Genomic DNA, 19,191 nt, shown 5'->3' with positions numbered 1-19,191 from the left:
GTCCTTGAAACATCGTAGGACCTTGGAGTCATCGTTTATATGCATTTCGAAAATTGGCCTTCTCGGAAAGATTAAGCTAAAGTTCGCTTCCTGATATAGAAAGGCTGAATTTCTCGCCCTTCCTTTCAACTGTAGATATAATTACTAAGTTTACCCGCACATTTAAAATTTTGTTTGTCCCACTCTCCCCCTTATGCATCTTCAAATGCCATTCCGCCTCCCTATGCAGAGTAACATGTCAACGGTCAAGTACACAAAGGGAAAATCTATGCTTCGCTATAAAAATCGAGCTTCTCTCTCCACACGTGGAAAGTGTTCTTATGAGTACGATGGGTACGTGATATCCATAGGGGCAAGCATTGAAAAAAAAAAAAAATACGTGCGTTACCACTGCCTCTCGGTAACAATTCATCGAGTGACCATGCCATTATAAAGGGAAACTAAATTATCGAGTTTTACGTGCTGAAAACCGCGATTTTGTTATGAGGCACGCTGTAGCGGGGGGCTCCTGAATAACTTAGACCACCTGGCGTTCTTTAACGTTCACACAAATCTAAGTGCAGGGGCGTGTTCGCATTTCGACCACAACGAAATGCGGCCGCCATGGCCGGGATTCTATCCCGCGACCTTGTGCGTATAGCAGCCCCGCACATTATAAAGGAACATAGCTTCTCTTACGTGCCAACGACTAAAAAAACACACACCATAGAAAATAGAAAGAAACGTTTCAAAAGGATGACGTGCAACACGCACAACTATTTTACATATTGAGACACTCACTCGCTACGTTCCGGTAGTAGCCCAAGACGTAGGAGCCGAGGGAATATAAGTTGATACCCTGCAAGGTAGATTGCAATGAGACGATATCTGTGCCCAAGCATTGTGAACACTCTGGGATCTATAGCGTGCGGCGATCGAAAATATCGAGGCGGAAACATTCAACGTTTGGCGACTCCAACTAAATGCTCGCCACCTGGTGGCCGCGTCGAGAAACACCTCATGCAAGTTCAAGCTTGAAGCAAAAGAGGGACTCCTACCACGGCATGCGCTAAAGCATGCTCTGAATGCCTCGTACACGGAGGAAGGAAACTCAGGAGAGGCCCTGACGTCACTCTTTGTGAAGCTAAAGTGAAGCCGGAAGTTGGTGTTGCTCATGGCGTTGCTCCGCCTATCGGGCCAGCTCTCCTCTCTTGTTTACATTTCTCGCGAAACCACGCCGCGCTGCGCGCAACCGTGGTGCTCGGACGCGCGCGCTCCGCAGCAATACTAAACAATCGTTTGCACGTTAGCATGATTCCGCCAAAGAGGGTAATATTTCCCGCGGATATTCCTTCGTCCGTTGCCATTGCCGTGGTGCGGTACATTGCGTACAGCGTTGCATGCGCATTCATTTCGCGAACTTTAGTTCCTCCTGTCCCGCCTAGCCACAGCAACATCCGGTAGAGCACGGTCCAGATAACGCAGCGCAACAAAACACGGAGACCAACGCGAACCTGCCCGCACAGCGCCTTTGCCATGGTACGAAACCTACGGAGCAACACGTGTGAGCGCACAGAACCAAAACAAAGCCGCCATTGTGGCCCGAAAGGCGTGGCCGCCACGGCAAAGAAATACAAAATCAGCAAAAAAGAGGAGAACCTACTACGTCATTTTCTCCACACTTTTCTCCTAGCGCGCGGAGGGGGTAGGGCCTCTCCTCAGTTTCCTTCCTCCATGGCCTCGTAGTTCTCAGTCGCCGTGATGCCGCCGCGCCAGAAGCCCGAAAAAACAAAACAAAAACGGATGCCGGAAGATTGTGTACCGTTATGCGTGTCATCGCGGTGGAAAGACAACAGTGTATGATTTCATCTTTCGCGAAATTAAGAAGCAGACGACGCGTATCGCAGGGCGACTTGGATAAGAAACTTCGTATTGGAAAAACTTGACTCGTACTATACCGGTTCGATTGCAACACTTCACTCGGGACATTCATATTTAAAACAGCGCCAAAAACACGGACAAGGGAGGACACAGGACGAGCGATGACTGCTAACAACACCTTTATAGAAGCCTGCGCAAATATATACAATTCACAACGGGCATAAAGAGAGTGAAAGAAGAAAGTGAAGGCGAGTCATCGTCGGTCAACTCCTGTTGCGCATGCGTCAATAACATTAAACAAAACAGATGTAACCATACACATAGTGGACACAGGCCAAACTGATTAACTTCTAAGGAACTTAAGTTCGTTATCACAAAGAGCTATGGAAGGGGAACTAACACAGGTGGCTCTTAACTGACATATTGAAAATGCCTCAAAGGTTTCTCTGGCCATCTGATTGCTGTATCTTTTCAACACACGTTTGTCGTCCAGGAGTGGTGAACAGCCACACTTTGCCCAATGAACAGCCAGATTACTGCCAGTCTTAATCTTGACCCAGTGCGTATGCTCAGGCAAACGATCACTGATGCAACGTCGTTTGCCCTATTTAAGTGCAGCAGCAAGACATGGGAATGGAATACACTACATTCGTACTGCAATCTACAGGCTTGGCGACATGCCGGAGAACACCTGGAGTGTGCAATAAGCAACATGTCGCCAAGCCTGTAGATTGCAGTACCAATGTAGTGTAGTCCATTCCCACCACTTGCGGCTGCACTTACATACATATAGGGCAAACAGGACGTTGCATCAGTGATCGTTTGCGTGAGCATGCGCACTGTGTCAATATTAAGACTGGCAGTAATCTGGCTGTTCATTTTGCAAAGGGTGGCTGTTCACCACTCCTGGACGACACACGTGTGTTGAAAAGGTACAGCAATCAGATGGCCAGAGAAATCTTTGAAGCATTTTCAATGTGTCAGTTATACCCGTGTCACACAGGCGTTTAGTAGGCCTTCCAACCGATAGTCAGTTGTCTCAAAGGTCAAGTTCGAGCTGCTACACGGGCTGTTTCGAAGGCCGTCGAGTCAATAGTCTATCGAGTCAACGGAGCACCCTACAACTCTATCGAAATCCCGACGGCCTTTGAGCAACGGAAGCGGAAACAGCGCGAACACGCCCTCTCGTTCACAGTATGCTCGTACTCACGGTTAGAAAGAACAAATCAAACCAAAATGCTCTAAAAATACTATATATGAGTGTTATTAATTGTTCAATAAAGTATTTTTGCCACTTGATATGTGTGAACTGCACATACTCTCGACAACAGCAACGTGCTTGTGTCCAAGATGCTCCATGATGTCTAGTACACTCTCCCTCTACTCCATGCGCCTTCTTTAAATGTATAAACAAACCTCAAATAAATCATAATCCTTTTAAGTGGTTTTAATGTTGTTTAACTTTTCGTGACATGAAAACGAAAATAAAAATCAGCAGCGACAGACAATTTTGCGAGACACGCCTGAACCACTCAACGGCCTTTCAAAAGTGCCGTGTAGCAGCACAACTCCTTTGAGTCGAGAGAGTTGTGGCGTTTCGAAGGCCGTCGATTGGAAGGCCTTCCAAATGTGCCCGCGTGACATAGGTATTAGGAGCCACCTGTGTTAGTTCTTTGTGATAAAGCTCTTTGTGATAAAGAAGTTAAGTTTTTAAGAAGTTAATCAGTTTGGCCTGTGTCCCCTATGTGTATGGTTACATCTGTTGTGTTCAATTTTATTGACGCATGCTCAGCAGGAGCTGACCGACGATGACTCGCCTTCCCGTTCTTCTTTCACTATCTTTATGCCCGTTGCGAATAGTATATATTTGCTCAGGCTTCAATAAAGGTGTTGTTGGCAGTCAGCGCTCGTCCCGTGTCCTCCCTTTTCCGTGTTTTTTGGCGCTGTTTTCAATATGAATGAACCGTACCAACTAGCTCGCACCCGAACCCTTCTGATTCACTCGGCACTTCTTTCTTCTCGGTGAGTAGGACATTGCTTTCAATATTTTCTGACGTTTTAATCACTTTAATAAATTATAGTGAAGCAGATTTAAGCTCCACTTGGTTTTGTTCGTTTATAGCTTTCTGCCCCAGCATTAGTGTTACTAATGCTTCAAGAAGCAGGAATATTCTCGATTATTTACTTTTGTCTGCAGGCACGGTGGCAGGAATGATAACTGCATCGGAAAGTGTGAAGTTGATCATGATGCATATTATGCCGCGAGGCGGCATATTGTTTTCATAGCATGTTTTAGTTTATCGGTGCCAGCAGAAAATGATGTTTTCTCATTCAACACGTCCAGTTGTCAATTTATTTGCTCGCAGATGAATGAGCAAATGAGGGCTGAGGCCGCGAACAGAGACAGGCAATGGCAATGGCTGTGCCAAGGAATTCAGAAGTTTAAAGACGGCCCAGCCCCGTAACACAATCTGGCGATGGAGCTGTAGGGGTTTCTCGCGCAAACGGGCCGTTCTTCAGTCGTTCCTGACCAACGGGGATAAGCCAGAAGTCATAGCGTTACAGGAATGTGGAAATAACGCGAAGCTTGCTAGCTATAAATCACATGCTGGACGAGGGGACAATACTCAGGCCATCACTCTGGTCAAACGGAACGTCACAGTGCTGCAGCACGAGATGGGGTCAATGCAGATGGATCATGTACTGATCGAGCTAGTCCCTCGTAAGCGGAAAGATACAAATCTTTTTGTGCTAAACGTGTGCAGTTCCCCTAGGCAGAGGCACAAATGCGGTTTTGACGATCTCTTCGCCAAAGTCAGGATGATAGCGAAGGGAAGCCCCCCCCCCCCCTCGTAGTGGGTGACTTCAACGCACATCACCCCGCGTGGGGATACAGGTTTGCGCAGGTTAAAGGGAAGGATTTGTGGAATAGCATGCAGCAGAATGGTCTGACTCTTTTGACGGATCCCTTGAGGCCAACTAGACAGAATAACAATGTCTCGCAAGACACCACGCCGGACCTCACTCTGGTTGGAGGAAAGATCTCGGCTACGTGGTGCAACACGGGTGAAGATCTGGGTAGCGACCACAGAATAATTGAGATAGTCGTAGAGGATGGTCCTTCAGTAGCTCGCACGAAGAAGCTATAAGCCGTGAATTGGCATGCTTCCAGGGACAGTTGGTTCGGCCAGGATGGCATAGAAGACATAGATGAATGGAGCAGGGGAGTTATTCAATCGGTCCGCGATGCCACTGAGGAAATCGAGGTGGATGAGCACCAGGAAGGGGTTGACAGACACATGATAAACCTGTGGCGCAAAAAGCAAGAGGTCTACTTGAGGCTTGCGCAGAAAAGAGGCGATAGAAATCTCCGCAGGCAGTTGGCTGCGTTGAATAAGGAGATAGAGGAATACCCTCTGACCCTCACCAAGGAAAACTGGAGCGGCATTTGCGACCAAATGGACCACAAAATTGGTAGTGCAAGGACCTGGCATCTGCTGCGGCACTTGCTAGACCCGGACAAATCCAAGCTAGAGGCTAGGCAGTGTCTACAAAAGCTCGTTTACAAATACGAAGGAACGACCGATGAGCTCATCGCCGAGGTCAGGTATAGATATCTCAGCTGTGCGGGGTCTGGGTCCCTGCCTGAGTATTCGGGTTTAGAGAACCCGGATCTTGACAGCCCAATCACGGTAGGTGAGGTCAAAGCCGAGATAAACCGTCTGAGGACGAAGACGGCTGCAGGGCCGGATAGGATAAGTATTAACACGCTTAAAAATGTGGACGATGCGTCGGTCAAAAATCCGACAGCGTACATGCAGGACTCTTGGGACAGATAGCAGCTTCCGCCGGCGTGGAAGGATTACAACCTCGCCTTCATTCCAAAGCCGAAAAAACAACAACAACCTAGTTTTGGACATCTAAGGCCCATTTCACTTACTTCGTGCGTGGGCAAATTAATGGAACATGTTATTCAGAGCAGGCTCAATAGGTTTCTGGAAGATCAGGGACTGTACCCGGCACCATGATTGGTTTTAGGTCTCATCTATCGGCATGCGACGTCATGATCCAGCTAAAAGAACAGGCGATAGACAACAAAATGGTAGACACCAGGGTAGTCGTGGGATTAGACGTTTCTAAAGCATTCGATAATGTGAAGCATTCGGCCATATTGGAGAGTCTCGGAGCTCTCAATGTGGGCACGAAGACTTACAATTATGTAAAGGATTTTCTTACCTATAGAGCGGCCACGATCAGCTTGGGAGGGCAGTCATAGGAAGGTATTAAACTGGGAAGCAGGGGTACGCTGCAGGGATCAGTTTTGTCACCCACCTTGTTTAACGTCGCGATGATGGGTCTCCCCGGGAAGCTTGCAGGCATAGAAAGACTGAACCACACGCTCTACGCGGACACTCTCACGCTATGAATGAGCAGAGCCAGTGACGGGCAGATCGAGGAGACGCTGCAGCGGGCAATCAAAGCTATCGAGAAATATCTGGAGCCGATTGGCCTCAGGTGCGCGACGGAGAAGTCGGAGGCCCTTTTCCTAACATCTCAGGCGCGGCGACGGGGATGGGGACAGGACCTGTGACACGGTATCGAGCTGCGGGTAAACGGTAACATTATTCGCACTGGCGACAGTATCAGGGTGTTGGGTTTGCGGATTCAAGTGAACGGGGGAAAACGCCGAGACGATCCAACGACTGGAAGCGAGTACCAGCCGGACGTGCCGATTACTCAGGCGAATAGCGAACAAACACGCGGGTATGAAGGATGCGAATCTCTTAAGGTTACTGCAATATTTCGTAATTAGCAGGGTCTTATATGTAGCCCCCTACCTTAAATTCACCAATGCAGAGAAAGACAAGGTCGAAATCATTATTAGGAATGGGATCAAGACGGCTATCGGTCTTCCCCCGAACACATCACCGAACAAAATCTTAAGTTTGGGAGTGTCCAACGACTTAGACGAGCTCATTGAAGTGGCGACAGTATCGCAATATCGGAGGCTGCTGCGTAGCCAGGCTGGTAGAAGGTTCCTGGAGCGGCTGGGGTCCGAGATTAAGGCATGTTCCAAGCGGACTGGCAAAGACCCACCGCGAGTCAGGGACAGGCTGAGAATACTCCCGTTGCCCAAGAATATGCACCCGGTGCATCACGAGGGCAGACGAAGTGACAGAGCTGAGGCGCTGCAGAAAAGACTGGAAGGCAGGCAGGATGTAATATACATGGACGCGGCCGAATACAAGCAAGACAAAGTATATGCAGCCGTAATTACACGCGAAAACGGAGGCCCTGCCTCGTGCTGCAGCGTGAGACATTTGGGAGCAACGGAGGCGGAAGAAGTCGCCATTGCGCTGGCTCTGACGCAAAAGAATGTGAGAGTTATTGTTAGTGATTCGAAATCTGCAATTAGAAATTTTGATGTGGGCAGGATCTCAGCCGCACCTGTACACATATTAGCCGTCGGGTAGCCCCCGGCGGAGCCGGTTTCGCTAATCTGGACACCGGCTCATCAGGGTTGGCGAGGGAATGAGAAGGCGCATGTGCTGGCCCGAGGTCTGACTTCCCGGGATCCCAGCGCTGTCTCGACAACCCCTCCCCCCCCCCCCCCCCCCCCCCCCCGATGTGAGGAACCCCTACAGATCGGTGACGAACTGAACACTTTCCAGGACATTCTCAACCATTATAAGCTGGGGCGTAAGACTTACCCGAGAGCGAATAAAAACCTTACTAAATCGAGGAAGTTATGTGGAGGAAGCTGCAAACGGGGGTATTTCCGAACCCACAACTGTTGAGCAAATGGCATTCCTCGGTGTATAGCCTTCGGTGTAGGCATTGTGATGGTATAGCGGACTTAGTCCACATGATTTGGACCTGTCCTAGCTTTGATGAGCCAGATAGATGTAGAGAATCCTGGGAGTCCTTGCTACTCAACGAAGAAGAAAATGCTCAAAGATATAAGCCATCGGTCTCGCGCTGACCGCCGCCGCGTCGCAAGGGATCGCGGCCGAAGGTTAGGGAGGATGAGTGTAGGTTTAGGCTGAAGCCTCTACTCCGTCATCTATTTGACGGGTGCAAATAAAGTCTTTTCTCTCTCTCTCTCTTTCGCAAGCAAATTAGAAGCAACAGCAAACAGCACTCGTTCCAGCTTTGGAGCGTTCGACCTGCGCATAGCGCCACTTGTTTGCTTACTGACACTGCGCACACACCTAAATTTCATCCCTACTGGTTCTGTTCGGCTTAAAGAGATGCATTTGCACTAATACTTGATGCATTGCACTTATATTTTGCGGCTTCTCCCTTCCGCGTCTGGGGAAACGCGAAACCCGTCTCACCTGGAAGCTTAGTCGATTCAGCGCCTGTTCCGAGCAACCAAAAGCACTGTCACACGCTGCTGGACTACTTGGAGAGGTAACATATCTGCAACCGCCACGCACCTGTAGCTTTCCTTTCATAGCCACAGAAAGTTGTCCGCTAGCATAGCTCTTCTTTGTTTCTCCAAGACGGGTACAAGCGCTGAAGTTCTTCTGCGGCGCTTTGTGACCCTGGCCGTCGTCCTTACTCCGTAGTCTCCGCGTCCGACCTCCCCGTCGAGACATTACAGCATACTGGCAATGAGTATCCTCTCCGTCGAAAGCAGCAGCACTTCTGCGGCGCTTTGCACCCTGGCCGTTAGGCCTCATGCTGCAGATCCCGCTTCTGGCCGCCCCGTCGTGGCACTGCAACATTCTGGCGACGAGGTAAAGAACACTTCTTGCTACTGCTTGCTTCTACTTCTTCTTCTACTCTTCTTCCGGCATGCAAAACGTTTTGCTTTCCGCGACTGTTTCCCCTTCGCCGACGGCAACTTCTTCGCCTCCTTTGTCCGGCGTTCCCAGCATGGCGTTCGCGTCCCCTCCGTCGCCATTCCTTGCTTCGCCTCGTACTCCCTACGGCACCCTGGCTTACTTGGAAACGTTCTTTCCAAGCATTTCTGCAGGCAACCGGAGGCGAGGCTTTACCGGAAGACAGAAAGGCAGTTCTACACATAAACTTAGGCTTCGAGGGGCAGCATTTGTTCTACGACCTCGCTTCGCAAGCGACCACGGCTACTATAAGTTCCCAAGACATCTTAAGCATCTTCTACAAGCATTATGAAGAAAATATCAACTGCTTGATACACCGCATTATCTTTTTGGATTGCAAACAGCAACCAGGAGACAGTTTCCACAATTTCGTCACCGCGCTGCATCGACTTGCACCCGCTTGCGCGTTCGGCTCTTCGCATGACGAGTCACTGGAAGACCAGATCCTGCCGGGCGTCGTATCTACAAGAATCCGCTAAAGGCTTCAATAAGAAGGATCCTCGCTGACGCTACAGAAAGCCGAAAGAATTGGACGAAGCGTCGAGCAAGTTCATTAAGAACTTCAGGTATTCATCGGTTCTCCCGTCCATTGCCTCTCTACGCAGCCGTCAAGATGGCGTTGCTAACTGTCGCCTTCCTCGACCCGACGGGTTCAATATGACACCCGACAACATGGTGGGAAGCCGCGATCTGGGGAAGCTGGCCAACATGGCGCCCGGCAAGAATTTTCAAAAAGCCAGTCAAGACGCTGTAGTCCGTTGTTACCGGTGTGGATCAACTGAGCACATATCATCCGATCAGGCACGTACCCAGGTGGGTGAGACCCGCCCCCCCCCCTCCCCCCGCCCCAAATTAATTGGCATATACCCCCTCCTCGCCCACGCCACCACTCCCACACACATTCCTAAAGCGCTCCCAAATCAATCTTGAGACTTGACAGCTATTCGGCGGTCAACATTTTGCTGCCTTTTTCACTCCTTTTGGATGGCGGTAGTTATCGGCATCTCCTGGGGTGCGAAATGCTAGTTTTCTCATAGATTCGGCGCCCGCGCGGTTAACTCGAGGTGCGTTCAGTTGTCACCATGTATTCAACGGTTGCGCGCATCGCTGTTGCATCGTTAGTTCAACTTTATTTGTTTAGACTAATCCAGGGACCAGGAAAGATTCGGTTCGTTGTCAGCTGACCTGTATGCTCGTGGAACGAGCTGCGGCTGGAGAAAATGCCAGTTGCGTTTAACTTTTCCTTTTGTTTCGTTATTTCCTCGAGTGACAGCTCGCCGCGACGTTGGAAGATCCTCGGAACCATATACCCGAGATATGTGTTAGATAAGGTGGAAAATAAAATAATGCGAAACAGCGTCCATCATCAAATCCCGCAATAATTGTTACACCCATAGGCAACATGACTGTCACCCGTTACCGCGTCTCGTTTTTGTCTAATTGTACAGCACTCTTGGTGCAAAATTGGCAACAGGAAACAAGAGTCGCAAGGAGTTGAGAAATTAAGCGATCTGATAAGGAAGAGAGCCAAGGCAACAGCCAAACAGGAAGGAAAAGTGAAAAGTAACAAATTTAACCGTTGTTCTTAAAAATATTTATGAATCAACATCTTTTTATTTAGAAAGGAAGTAGAGAAAATGCCGCCGGAAGTGGAGAATAATTCCATGCGTTTTGAATGGCGCTTGTACAGTTATCAGTCAAGCCACCTGACGTATCCACTTCTCTGCTGTACTTATGTAAATGTTTTTGTAACTTTCCGCGGTGGGCGCAGTGCGTTTAGAACCACAGCGTCCTGCGCTCTACGTGGTTGTACGGGACTGGCGGCCCCGCATCGCTACGCAACTTCCGAAATAACCATACGAGTCGGTTTTGGCACATGGTAGAGCAGTAAACAAGGCATCGAAAAGAACTGTGATTGTTCCGCAAATATATATTCCTGTGCAATTCTTCTAGAGATAATTCAATTACTAGAAATCTTTATGTTACCCTTTCGCTTGTTTACTTGTTCTTGGCAGTGTTCTTCTCGCGCTATTTTCCTGCGCGAATGCATTTGATGTGGCTCCTTGTTTGCCAAGTAAAGGAGAGATGTATCTCACAGGTGTACCTGTGAGATACACCTTATTTCATTTATATTGCTACGGAACAGTATTTGCGATCAAGAAGAGGCGAGCAGTGTGAAGACGACGACGACTAGAGGCTAGCGCGGGCTGTTGCCTCTTGGCCAAGTGTGGCGTATTTTCTTGTAAATATACTTGTATATAGCTTTTCGTCTGCGTCTTCCTACGTAACATATCTGGTGAGGTGGACGTCATACCGATATGCTGTCCAAGTACGTTCCCAAGGACCACCACGACTGGGACATTGCCCTTCCTTACGTCACATTTGCGTACAATCCTTTCCGGCACGACACCGCCGGATCTTCTCCATTTTATATACTCTACGGTCGCGAACCTACCTTGCCCCTAGACATGGCACTTCCTCGTGCTGCGACCTCAACAAGCGAGTATGCGCGCGACGCCATCGCCCTCGCCGACCATGCACGCCAGCTTGCCCGTGCTCGACTGACGGCCTCACAAACTACTCAGCAGTGTCAGTACAACGCCCGCCATCGTGACGTACAGTTTTCGCCTGGTGCGCTCGTGCTTCTGTGGCCGCCCTCTCGTCACGTCGGACTTTCAGAGAAGCTCCTTTCGCGATACACAGGGCCCTACCGCGTGCTGCGCCAGGTAACACCTGTGGCGTACGAAATTGCTCCTGTGAGTTCAACCTCGTCCTCTCCTCTGGCATCTAGTGATGTCGTGCATGTCAGTAGGCTCAAGGCCTATTACACTGCTTCCGAGTCCGGCCTTTAGTCGCTCCGGGACGGCGCTTTTGCCGCCGGGGGTAGTGCTGCGGAACAGTATTTACGATCACGAAGAGGCGAGCAGTGTGAAGACGACAACGACGATTCGAGGCTAGCGCGGGCTGTTGCTTCTTGGCCAAGTGCGGCGTATTTTCTTGTAAATATATTTGTATATAGCTTTTCGTCTGCGTCTTCCTACGTAACAATATTTTGCGGGTTTACGCGTCTTTATAGCGAATGGTAGGTATTATTCACATTTGTACTAGTACAGGCACCCCTCCACCCTCATTTGCATAAAAAAGTTGCCTTGGGTTGCCCCCCGAAACGAAATCCTGGGTACATGCCTGCATCCGATCCAGGCTGTCCGGCTAAGCAAGTTACCTGCCTCACGTGCAAGGAAGTGGGACATCACGCTACAGTTTACCGTTCACGAAACCGAACGCATCGAGCGTCTCCTGCAAGAGCTCAGCTCGTTTTCTTTTCTGCTGAAAGGAGTCAGCAATTACAGTCCCTTCCGTGCGAACAACACAAGCACCGAATTCCCGACCGGCAGAAATATACACCAAAGTCCTCATTGCAAATACTTAGCTCACGTTGTTCGTTGATACTGGCGCTACGGTATCCCTGATGAACATTGCAACGTACGAAGATAATTCCGAGAGTTTTCCTGTCTGCTTCGAGTCTCAGACTCAAGAATTACTCTCAGCAAAAAATATTGCATTTCAGGACATTTCTCCGTGGTATACTGAAATACTGCAATACGTCTGCAGTAGTTACCTTCCACGTCACGGATCAAGACACTTCTGGGCATAGACGCCATTCAAGCCCTGGGTATCGATGTTCAAGGATCCTCACTCACTTGTAATCCAAGTGTCAGGAATTCCAACCGATCCGGCAGGCAAGTCATCGCCTCTACCGCACAACGCTCCAGCGGGATTCTCTCATCTGTTCTCAGGACAACTGGGGCTTGTAAATGGCTTCATAGATAAATTCGTCTATGAGCTTATATGCAACCAGTCTCTGCAAAACTTCCTCTACCCCTTGGTGATCCGCGAGCTAGTTTCAGCTGAACTACATCGTTTGGAATCAGCTGACATCATCGAACACGCCTCAGCGTTCGAGTGTATTTCCCCGCTCGTTGTGGTTCAGAAAAAGGACAATTCCATTCGACTTTGCGTCCATGTCCGAGAGCCCAACATGGCCATCGTGGTCAACGCCTTTCCGCCACCGAGAGCTGATGAACTGTTGCATTGACTTGCTGATGCGGCTGTCTTCAGTAAAGTGGACTTACAGCCACATATTACCAGGTTCTATAATCCCAGGAATGCCGTCACATTACCACGTTTATTACTAATGAGGGTCTTTTCCGCTTTGAGCGAGTCTGTTTCGGTTTGGCATCTGTGGCATTCGCTTTTCAGCAGATCATGTCATCTATCTCAAAGGACTGTCCCGGTGCAGTATGTTACATTGATGACGTCCTTGTTTGGGGTCACACTGAACGTGATCACTAAAGAAATTTGGAAAGGGTACTTTCCAGAATAAGTGATGCAGGCACGCAGTTTAACCATAAGTGCGTATTCAGTGTCCCAGAACTAACATTCCTAGGACATAAAATTTCTTCAAACTATTCGCCGATCCATGGGCAACAAAATCATGGCGATCGTTGAGTCTCCGCAGCCAAATGATGAGGCGCTGCATTCATTTCTGGGCCTCATGGGATATTATGCAAGATTTCTCTTGCAGTATGCTGACATGGCAGAATAGAAACTTCTAAGACAAGGACAAGCTTTTGTATGGAATCTGGATACTGAATATAGGTTCCAATCTATTAAGGAAGCACTTGCTTCGCGTGCATTGGTGGATATGTTTCAACCGCATCTACAGATCGTTGTAGAAATTGATGCATCAGACGTTGGCTTTGGGAGCCGCCCTTCTACAAAAGTGCGGAAATCAATTATTCACTGTGGCTTTTGCATCTCGCACATTAACTTCCGCAGAATGACGGCACTCCGTAGACGAACGAGAAGCATCGGCATTTCCCTTTGCGTGTGAACATTGGCATGTTTACTTGTGGAGTAGACAGTTCACATTACGAACTGATCACGAAGCCCTTGTTGCATTACGATCTTCAAAGGGTTCTGGTCATCGTCCTCTAAGGATTTCTCGATGGAGTGCTCGGCTCTTTTACTGCAACTTTGATACTGAGTACTGCAAGGGAGACCATAACGTCATAGCCGATGAGTTGCCGCGCCTGCTTGTTCCTTCAGAGACTGAGCCAGTTTGAGAAGAAGAAATAATGTCGTTCATCACTACAAGCATCACTAAAGAGGAGATTCAAACAGCTCCACGGGCTGATAGAGTTCTCCAAGCATTAAAAGAAAGAAACGTCGCAGTTTCGCCGGAAAGGTGAAGCACCGATTGTGATAGCAAATTATCATATAGCCATACAAACTAAGGATAGTACTTTCATCGGCCGTATCAATTTGTAAACATTTGCTTGCTAGCTAACTTAACAAGCATGGTGTCAGCGCGCACAGCAAACACGAACCCATCCCACTCGATGACTGCGGACACTCGTTGTCAAAACGTTGGCGTGACAAAACGCGGCAGCAGCAGCGAGCGAAGTGATCTTCGTGCTGTCTATCGCTTCAACGCAAAGTGAGCGCCGAGAACACACAGCACGCACAAAGCTACGAGATGCCGACCCACCTGCCCGCGCGTGCAAGAAAGATCTCGCAAGAGAGTGAACTCTTCCCAACGCAGACCGCTCTCAAAATACAGCCGCGCGAACGCGCGCAGCCGCCACATGCGCAGTTGCAGCCGGAGTAGAACGCCACTCCCTTCCTTCCCCCTGATGCCTCACAACCTTGGGTGCCTCGCGCGCGACGGAAGACGGCGCGCTTCCTCTCCGCTTTCGTCCCTTTCTCACGGGCGCGATTGAGCGATGATCGTCGGCTCCCCTCGTACGCTTTCACTAGCACATACAGCGTCTACAGGGCGCGCGGCGACGGTGTTATCGTCCTTGGACTTAATGCAGAACCTCACGGTGATAGCGACGCCGACGCTGACGGCAGAAATACGCTTGGAGCGTCCGTATATTTGCTATAGAAATAAAATAGTCAATGAGCGGGAAAATGCTGCCTATATTCCGCCTGAATTAGAGGCATATGCACCAATACAGTCCGAATTATCCTCTGTTTAGATAATCTTCTCCGAGGAGAGCGTATTATTCCTCCAGCTTCCTTGCGTCAGAAACTAGTGTCCTTTGGTCATAAGGGTCATTTAGGCATCGCTAAAACAAAGCTCAGACTTGGAGGAATTTAATGGTGGTCTCGCATGGATAGAAATGTTGAGAAACTGCTTCGTTTGTCAACAAGCAGATGCCAAATTTTCTTTCGCTCCATTTCAACCTGTGGAATGACCTCTTCGACCATGGTAGAAAAGACCAGGTAGAAAGATTCAACCGTGTCCTTAGATAATTCATACAGATTGCTATATTGGAACAATGACACCTTAGGTTTTCAGTCTTAGAATACTTGGTAATTTAAAGGTTTACTCCACATATGACTACAGGTGTTTCTCCGGCTAATTTGCCAAATAGTCGTCAAACGAGGATTCGACTTAATGTCACGAACGTGCCTCCTATCCATCCAGAATTTGCTTCTCATAAGTTGCGCTAGGAAGTGCAAAGTACGAGTGCTTCGCAAAACAGAAAAATGTGGAAATGTATGTAGAGCGTCGTCGCGCAACAAAATACCCCGTTTCAACAAGGAGATATGGCCCGAGTATGTAACTCACGAAGGACTGGTTCAAAATACTGAGGTCTGTTCAAGATTAACTGCAGGATAGGATCAAATATTTTATAGCTTGAAAATGGAACACGTTGTAATACTTCCAAACTTGTTAAATATCTGACACGACAATATTCTCTGGAAAGCGTAAATGAAAGAATTCATTCCAGTGACTACCCATGCCTTGATGATAGCTTCCCACCTTCTCTTCCAGTTCCTACTGGTACAGGTTCTGCTGCACGCACTCCACTTCTACCTCCTGTTTCATTCCCACAACTGGTTTCATCCTCTACTGAAGAACCTCCTTCCATCCGACATTCCGTCCAAGCATATAGCTCATGAAGGAACTCAGGACACCGACACACAACCTTCCAACTCGTCTACGACTAATGATTATTCAACTTCTTCTCGGCAATCAGAACTAGTGTTCCGTTGATCTAACTCTACTGTATTGGTTTGCTTGGACACGTTCGTTTCACACTTGCTATAACAGTAGTCTTTTTAAGCAGCAACTGCACTGAAAAAAAAAGAACAGCACAATAATTAAACTAAACAATGGTATTTTACGTGCCAAAACCACGATCTGATTATGAAGCACGCCGTAATGGGGGACTCCGGAAATTTAGACCACCTGGATTTCTTTAACGTGCACCTAAATCTAAGTACGCGGGTGTTTTCGCATTTCGCCCCCATCGAAATGCGGCCGCCCTGGCCGGGATTCGATCCCGCCAACTCGTGCTTAGCAGCCTAACGCCAACAGCACAACAAAGGCTTCGCCATGCCTTTCGACATAGGCGAGATAAAACGCCATATGTCAGTCCTACATACAAATTTATGCATTGCTGGCGAGGTAGTTCAGGTTTCTACGATTAGCGTGTTAAAATAACGTTGCTGCATTCAGCATTTCAGGAACTTGAACTGGACACAGGTTCCAATTTCTTCCCATGCTCTGCACATGTCCAAGCGCCCCCCCCCCCCCCCCCCCCGAATTTGGTTCCTATTCAAAAATATATTTTTTCTTACACACCTCTCAGCTAAATAGTATCCTTCAAAAGGGGGATATTCTGCAGCATAAACATGCAGTACGCACACCTCCAAGTCAACCACGGTAAATGACCGTCGTACGAATTCGGCTCCTTGCGCTAAAAAAATGGATATTTCATAATAGTTAGGTTAAGTATTTCCTTACAGGGGAATTTCTCAGAACATTTCCTGCAGCTTAAACGTGCAATACACGCAGCGACAATTTCACTGCGGTCACGGACCGTGCACCCTCGACCCAGGCAGGCTTAGAGTGAATGAGCCGCCCATCCTTGTTATCTAAGGCATATACAGAGGCGTTCACATGTCTTACTTTTTAAGTGCAGTTATATGTATATTGTGCCAACGTTTATAAGAAGTTGTTTTCAAGTTAGCAAGCGAGCTTCGCTTCTTCACTTCGTTGTTTTCCCAAGACGGGTACACGCATGTCCTATTTAAGTTTGCATTGTTACATTATGTAAACATTGCTATTTGCAATATATTTCATTAGGTGTTCATTTTCTATGCAGTTGCATTTATGCTTTCTTTAAAAAGAAGGGGAACCAAACATATCTCATGTCTATAAAAGAACTTGCCGTGAACTTGTCTGTAATATGTAAGTGTGCGTGCTCTATTTAAAGAAAGGGCAGACTGCTACTTTCCGTTCCCTATTTTATATATGATGATGCACATTGTACACCACTCCTTCGCGGGCAGGTAAGTTATATGTTCATTTTCTATTTAAATGTATGCAGAGTGGGTAATTTCTCTTTCATAACATATGTCCATTTACTTTATTTTGTAAATGATGCGAGCCCTCTAAAGATATTCTTCTTTGAGTAACGTATTCAGGGGCCGTATAACGTAAAACTATTCCAATATGTTTTTATTCCAATCTTCTGACGTCAAATTTGCGTAACCGCCGACGCAAGCAGCGGGCGCTCACCCGCAGGGTTGTCTGAACAAACCAATCAAATGCGCCCCTCGTTCATAGGAGGTCACTTTTCTTTGCTTGAAAAACGAATAACATTGCCTGCACTGAGCGGCTTATTGGCTCACAAGAGGCGAGGAGCATGCTCAAGTGCAGAAGGATTCGATGGGGCCGAGGCACTGCAATGAATATCGATACCCGGAAGAGGGTGGTGCCGGCGTCTGCGATTGGTCCGCTTTCTCTTACTTAGCTTGCGGTGGCTCGTCGACAATCACGGCGGCATGCAACGGAAGCTTAAGAATGACGCTAAAACGGATCCTCAGGAAAGGAGAGTTGGCAGAACGAGCTCGTAGACGTGCCGAAAGTTCTCGAAAACGTTACACGGCCACGTAGAAAGTTTTGTTACACGCAAATAAACTCCTGCTCTCCGGCAGGGGCGAGTAGCCAGTGCCGCAGCGATCGGCAGCAGCCTTCTTTTATTTCTTTCCGAACGGGGCAGCCTGCGGCTATTCAGAAGAAAATTCAGTTTTGTTCGGCATATTAATGCATCTTTAACGCGTACGCGTCACTTTGACGCGGTGAGTTTTTGCGGCTTTGTGACGTCGCGTGAGGGGCAGGTGAAGTGGGTGCAGCCCGAAAACTTTTGACCAATAGCCGAGGGCTAATTGCAAAAAGGCGTCGAATCAGAAATAACTGTTTTTGTTTTGTTCGGTCAAATTATGCATAATCAGTGTGTACACAGCAAGGAGGCCATCGGCAATTTCGTCCGCGATATTATTTCTGACCCGGCGTACCATGTCCTCACGCGGCGCCCCCTAAGCGGCTGGAAAATCTTCGTACGTAAACCCCCGCTCACGCGCGGCTGTGCCCGGCAACGCGTCGGATCACAGTTTGGCTCGAGATCTCGCGGGCCTAGTCTCGTCCGCGATTGCGGGTGGCGCGAATGAGGAGGAGAGACACGAGGAACCCTGTGGAGACGTATCACGATATAGCCTATAGGCATCGCTTGAGGAGTCGTACGATCCCACCACCAGCCAAGCAACGCGATAAAATGCAAGCGGTCGCGTTTAGGCGACTCCAAACAAACACATACCCACACTCAAAGTACATTAACAAAATGACAGGAGGCAAGGAAAATGACCTGTGTAGGCTCTTTTCACAAACAACGACACTCACACACGTAATGTGGAAATGCACCTCGCTCCCGTTTTCTCATCCCCCGGTCAGCAGCGAGACTGACTGGATCACCTGGCTCACGGCCGGGGACGTCGACGGAAAGCTTGTACTGGTGAACTGGGCGGAGAAGGCCAAGCAGGCCCAGGGCCTTACTTGAACCCGATCCCTCAGCCACCCCCCCTTCCCCCTCCCCCTTTCAATAAATTTGATCACCACCACCACCATCACATAACAATGCCCTCTGGCTGTGCTGGAAGCCTTCATCTCTCACTTGCGATTTGCAACACCAAATGCAGTGTGCCCGATTTACATTCGTCAGAGGCAACGAGGGCTTTGGGAGAAACTCACCATGCAAAAGGCGACGAGCACGACGACTTGCTCTCTAGTGCGTTTCATGGTAGAGTATTGGTGTGCTGCTGAGCAATGGTCAAGAAAGCCCGTGCTTCGTCCTCCTCTGCTTCTGCCCAATCATGCTCGCTGAGTGTCTCTCAGTCCTTATGTCACTATAAAGTAGAATAGAATAGAATAGAAAGTTTATTCCTTTTTCTCGCAGTACAATACAGTACAGGGAAGAAGGGACACTGCGCAAAAAGCTGCTAAAGGCAGCTTGAGGGAGCACCCAGTGCACCACGTACACATGAACAGCAATGGGCGGGCATATACAATATTTACGTGCAACATTTCATAACGGAAAATAAATATATTTATTTTATTCTTCCTCTC

The 19,191-nt window shown here is 48.4% G+C and overlaps 1 protein-coding gene across 3 annotated transcripts in view; it reads right to left on the bottom strand.

Moving 5' to 3' along the window:
• The window catches only part of LOC126545258 (uncharacterized), a 36,739-nt gene extending 17,772 nt beyond the window's left edge, over positions 1 to 18,967 (bottom strand). For 2 of the 3 annotated variants that reach the window (XM_055061954.2, XM_055061959.2), the window contains exons 1-2: positions 1,643 to 2,047; positions 781 to 838 (exon numbers count right to left, since the gene is read on the bottom strand). In XM_055061954.2, coding sequence (XP_054917929.2) covers positions 781 to 838; positions 1,643 to 1,972 — 388 coding nt within the window. In that variant the 5' untranslated portion in view covers positions 1,973 to 2,047. Of the gene's footprint in view, positions 1 to 780; positions 839 to 1,642; positions 2,048 to 18,816 lie in introns of those variants that run through there. The other variant, XM_055061960.2, reaches the window with a different exon arrangement.
• Between the last annotated feature and the right edge of the window lie 224 nt (positions 18,968 to 19,191).

The sequence above is a fragment of the Dermacentor andersoni genome, chromosome 3 (genome assembly GCF_023375885.2).
Source record: "Dermacentor andersoni chromosome 3, qqDerAnde1_hic_scaffold, whole genome shotgun sequence".
Taxonomy (NCBI): domain Eukaryota; kingdom Metazoa; phylum Arthropoda; class Arachnida; order Ixodida; family Ixodidae; genus Dermacentor; species Dermacentor andersoni.
Note: the sequence above shows the minus strand (reverse complement) of the source record. Positions and strands in the feature narration are given on the sequence as shown.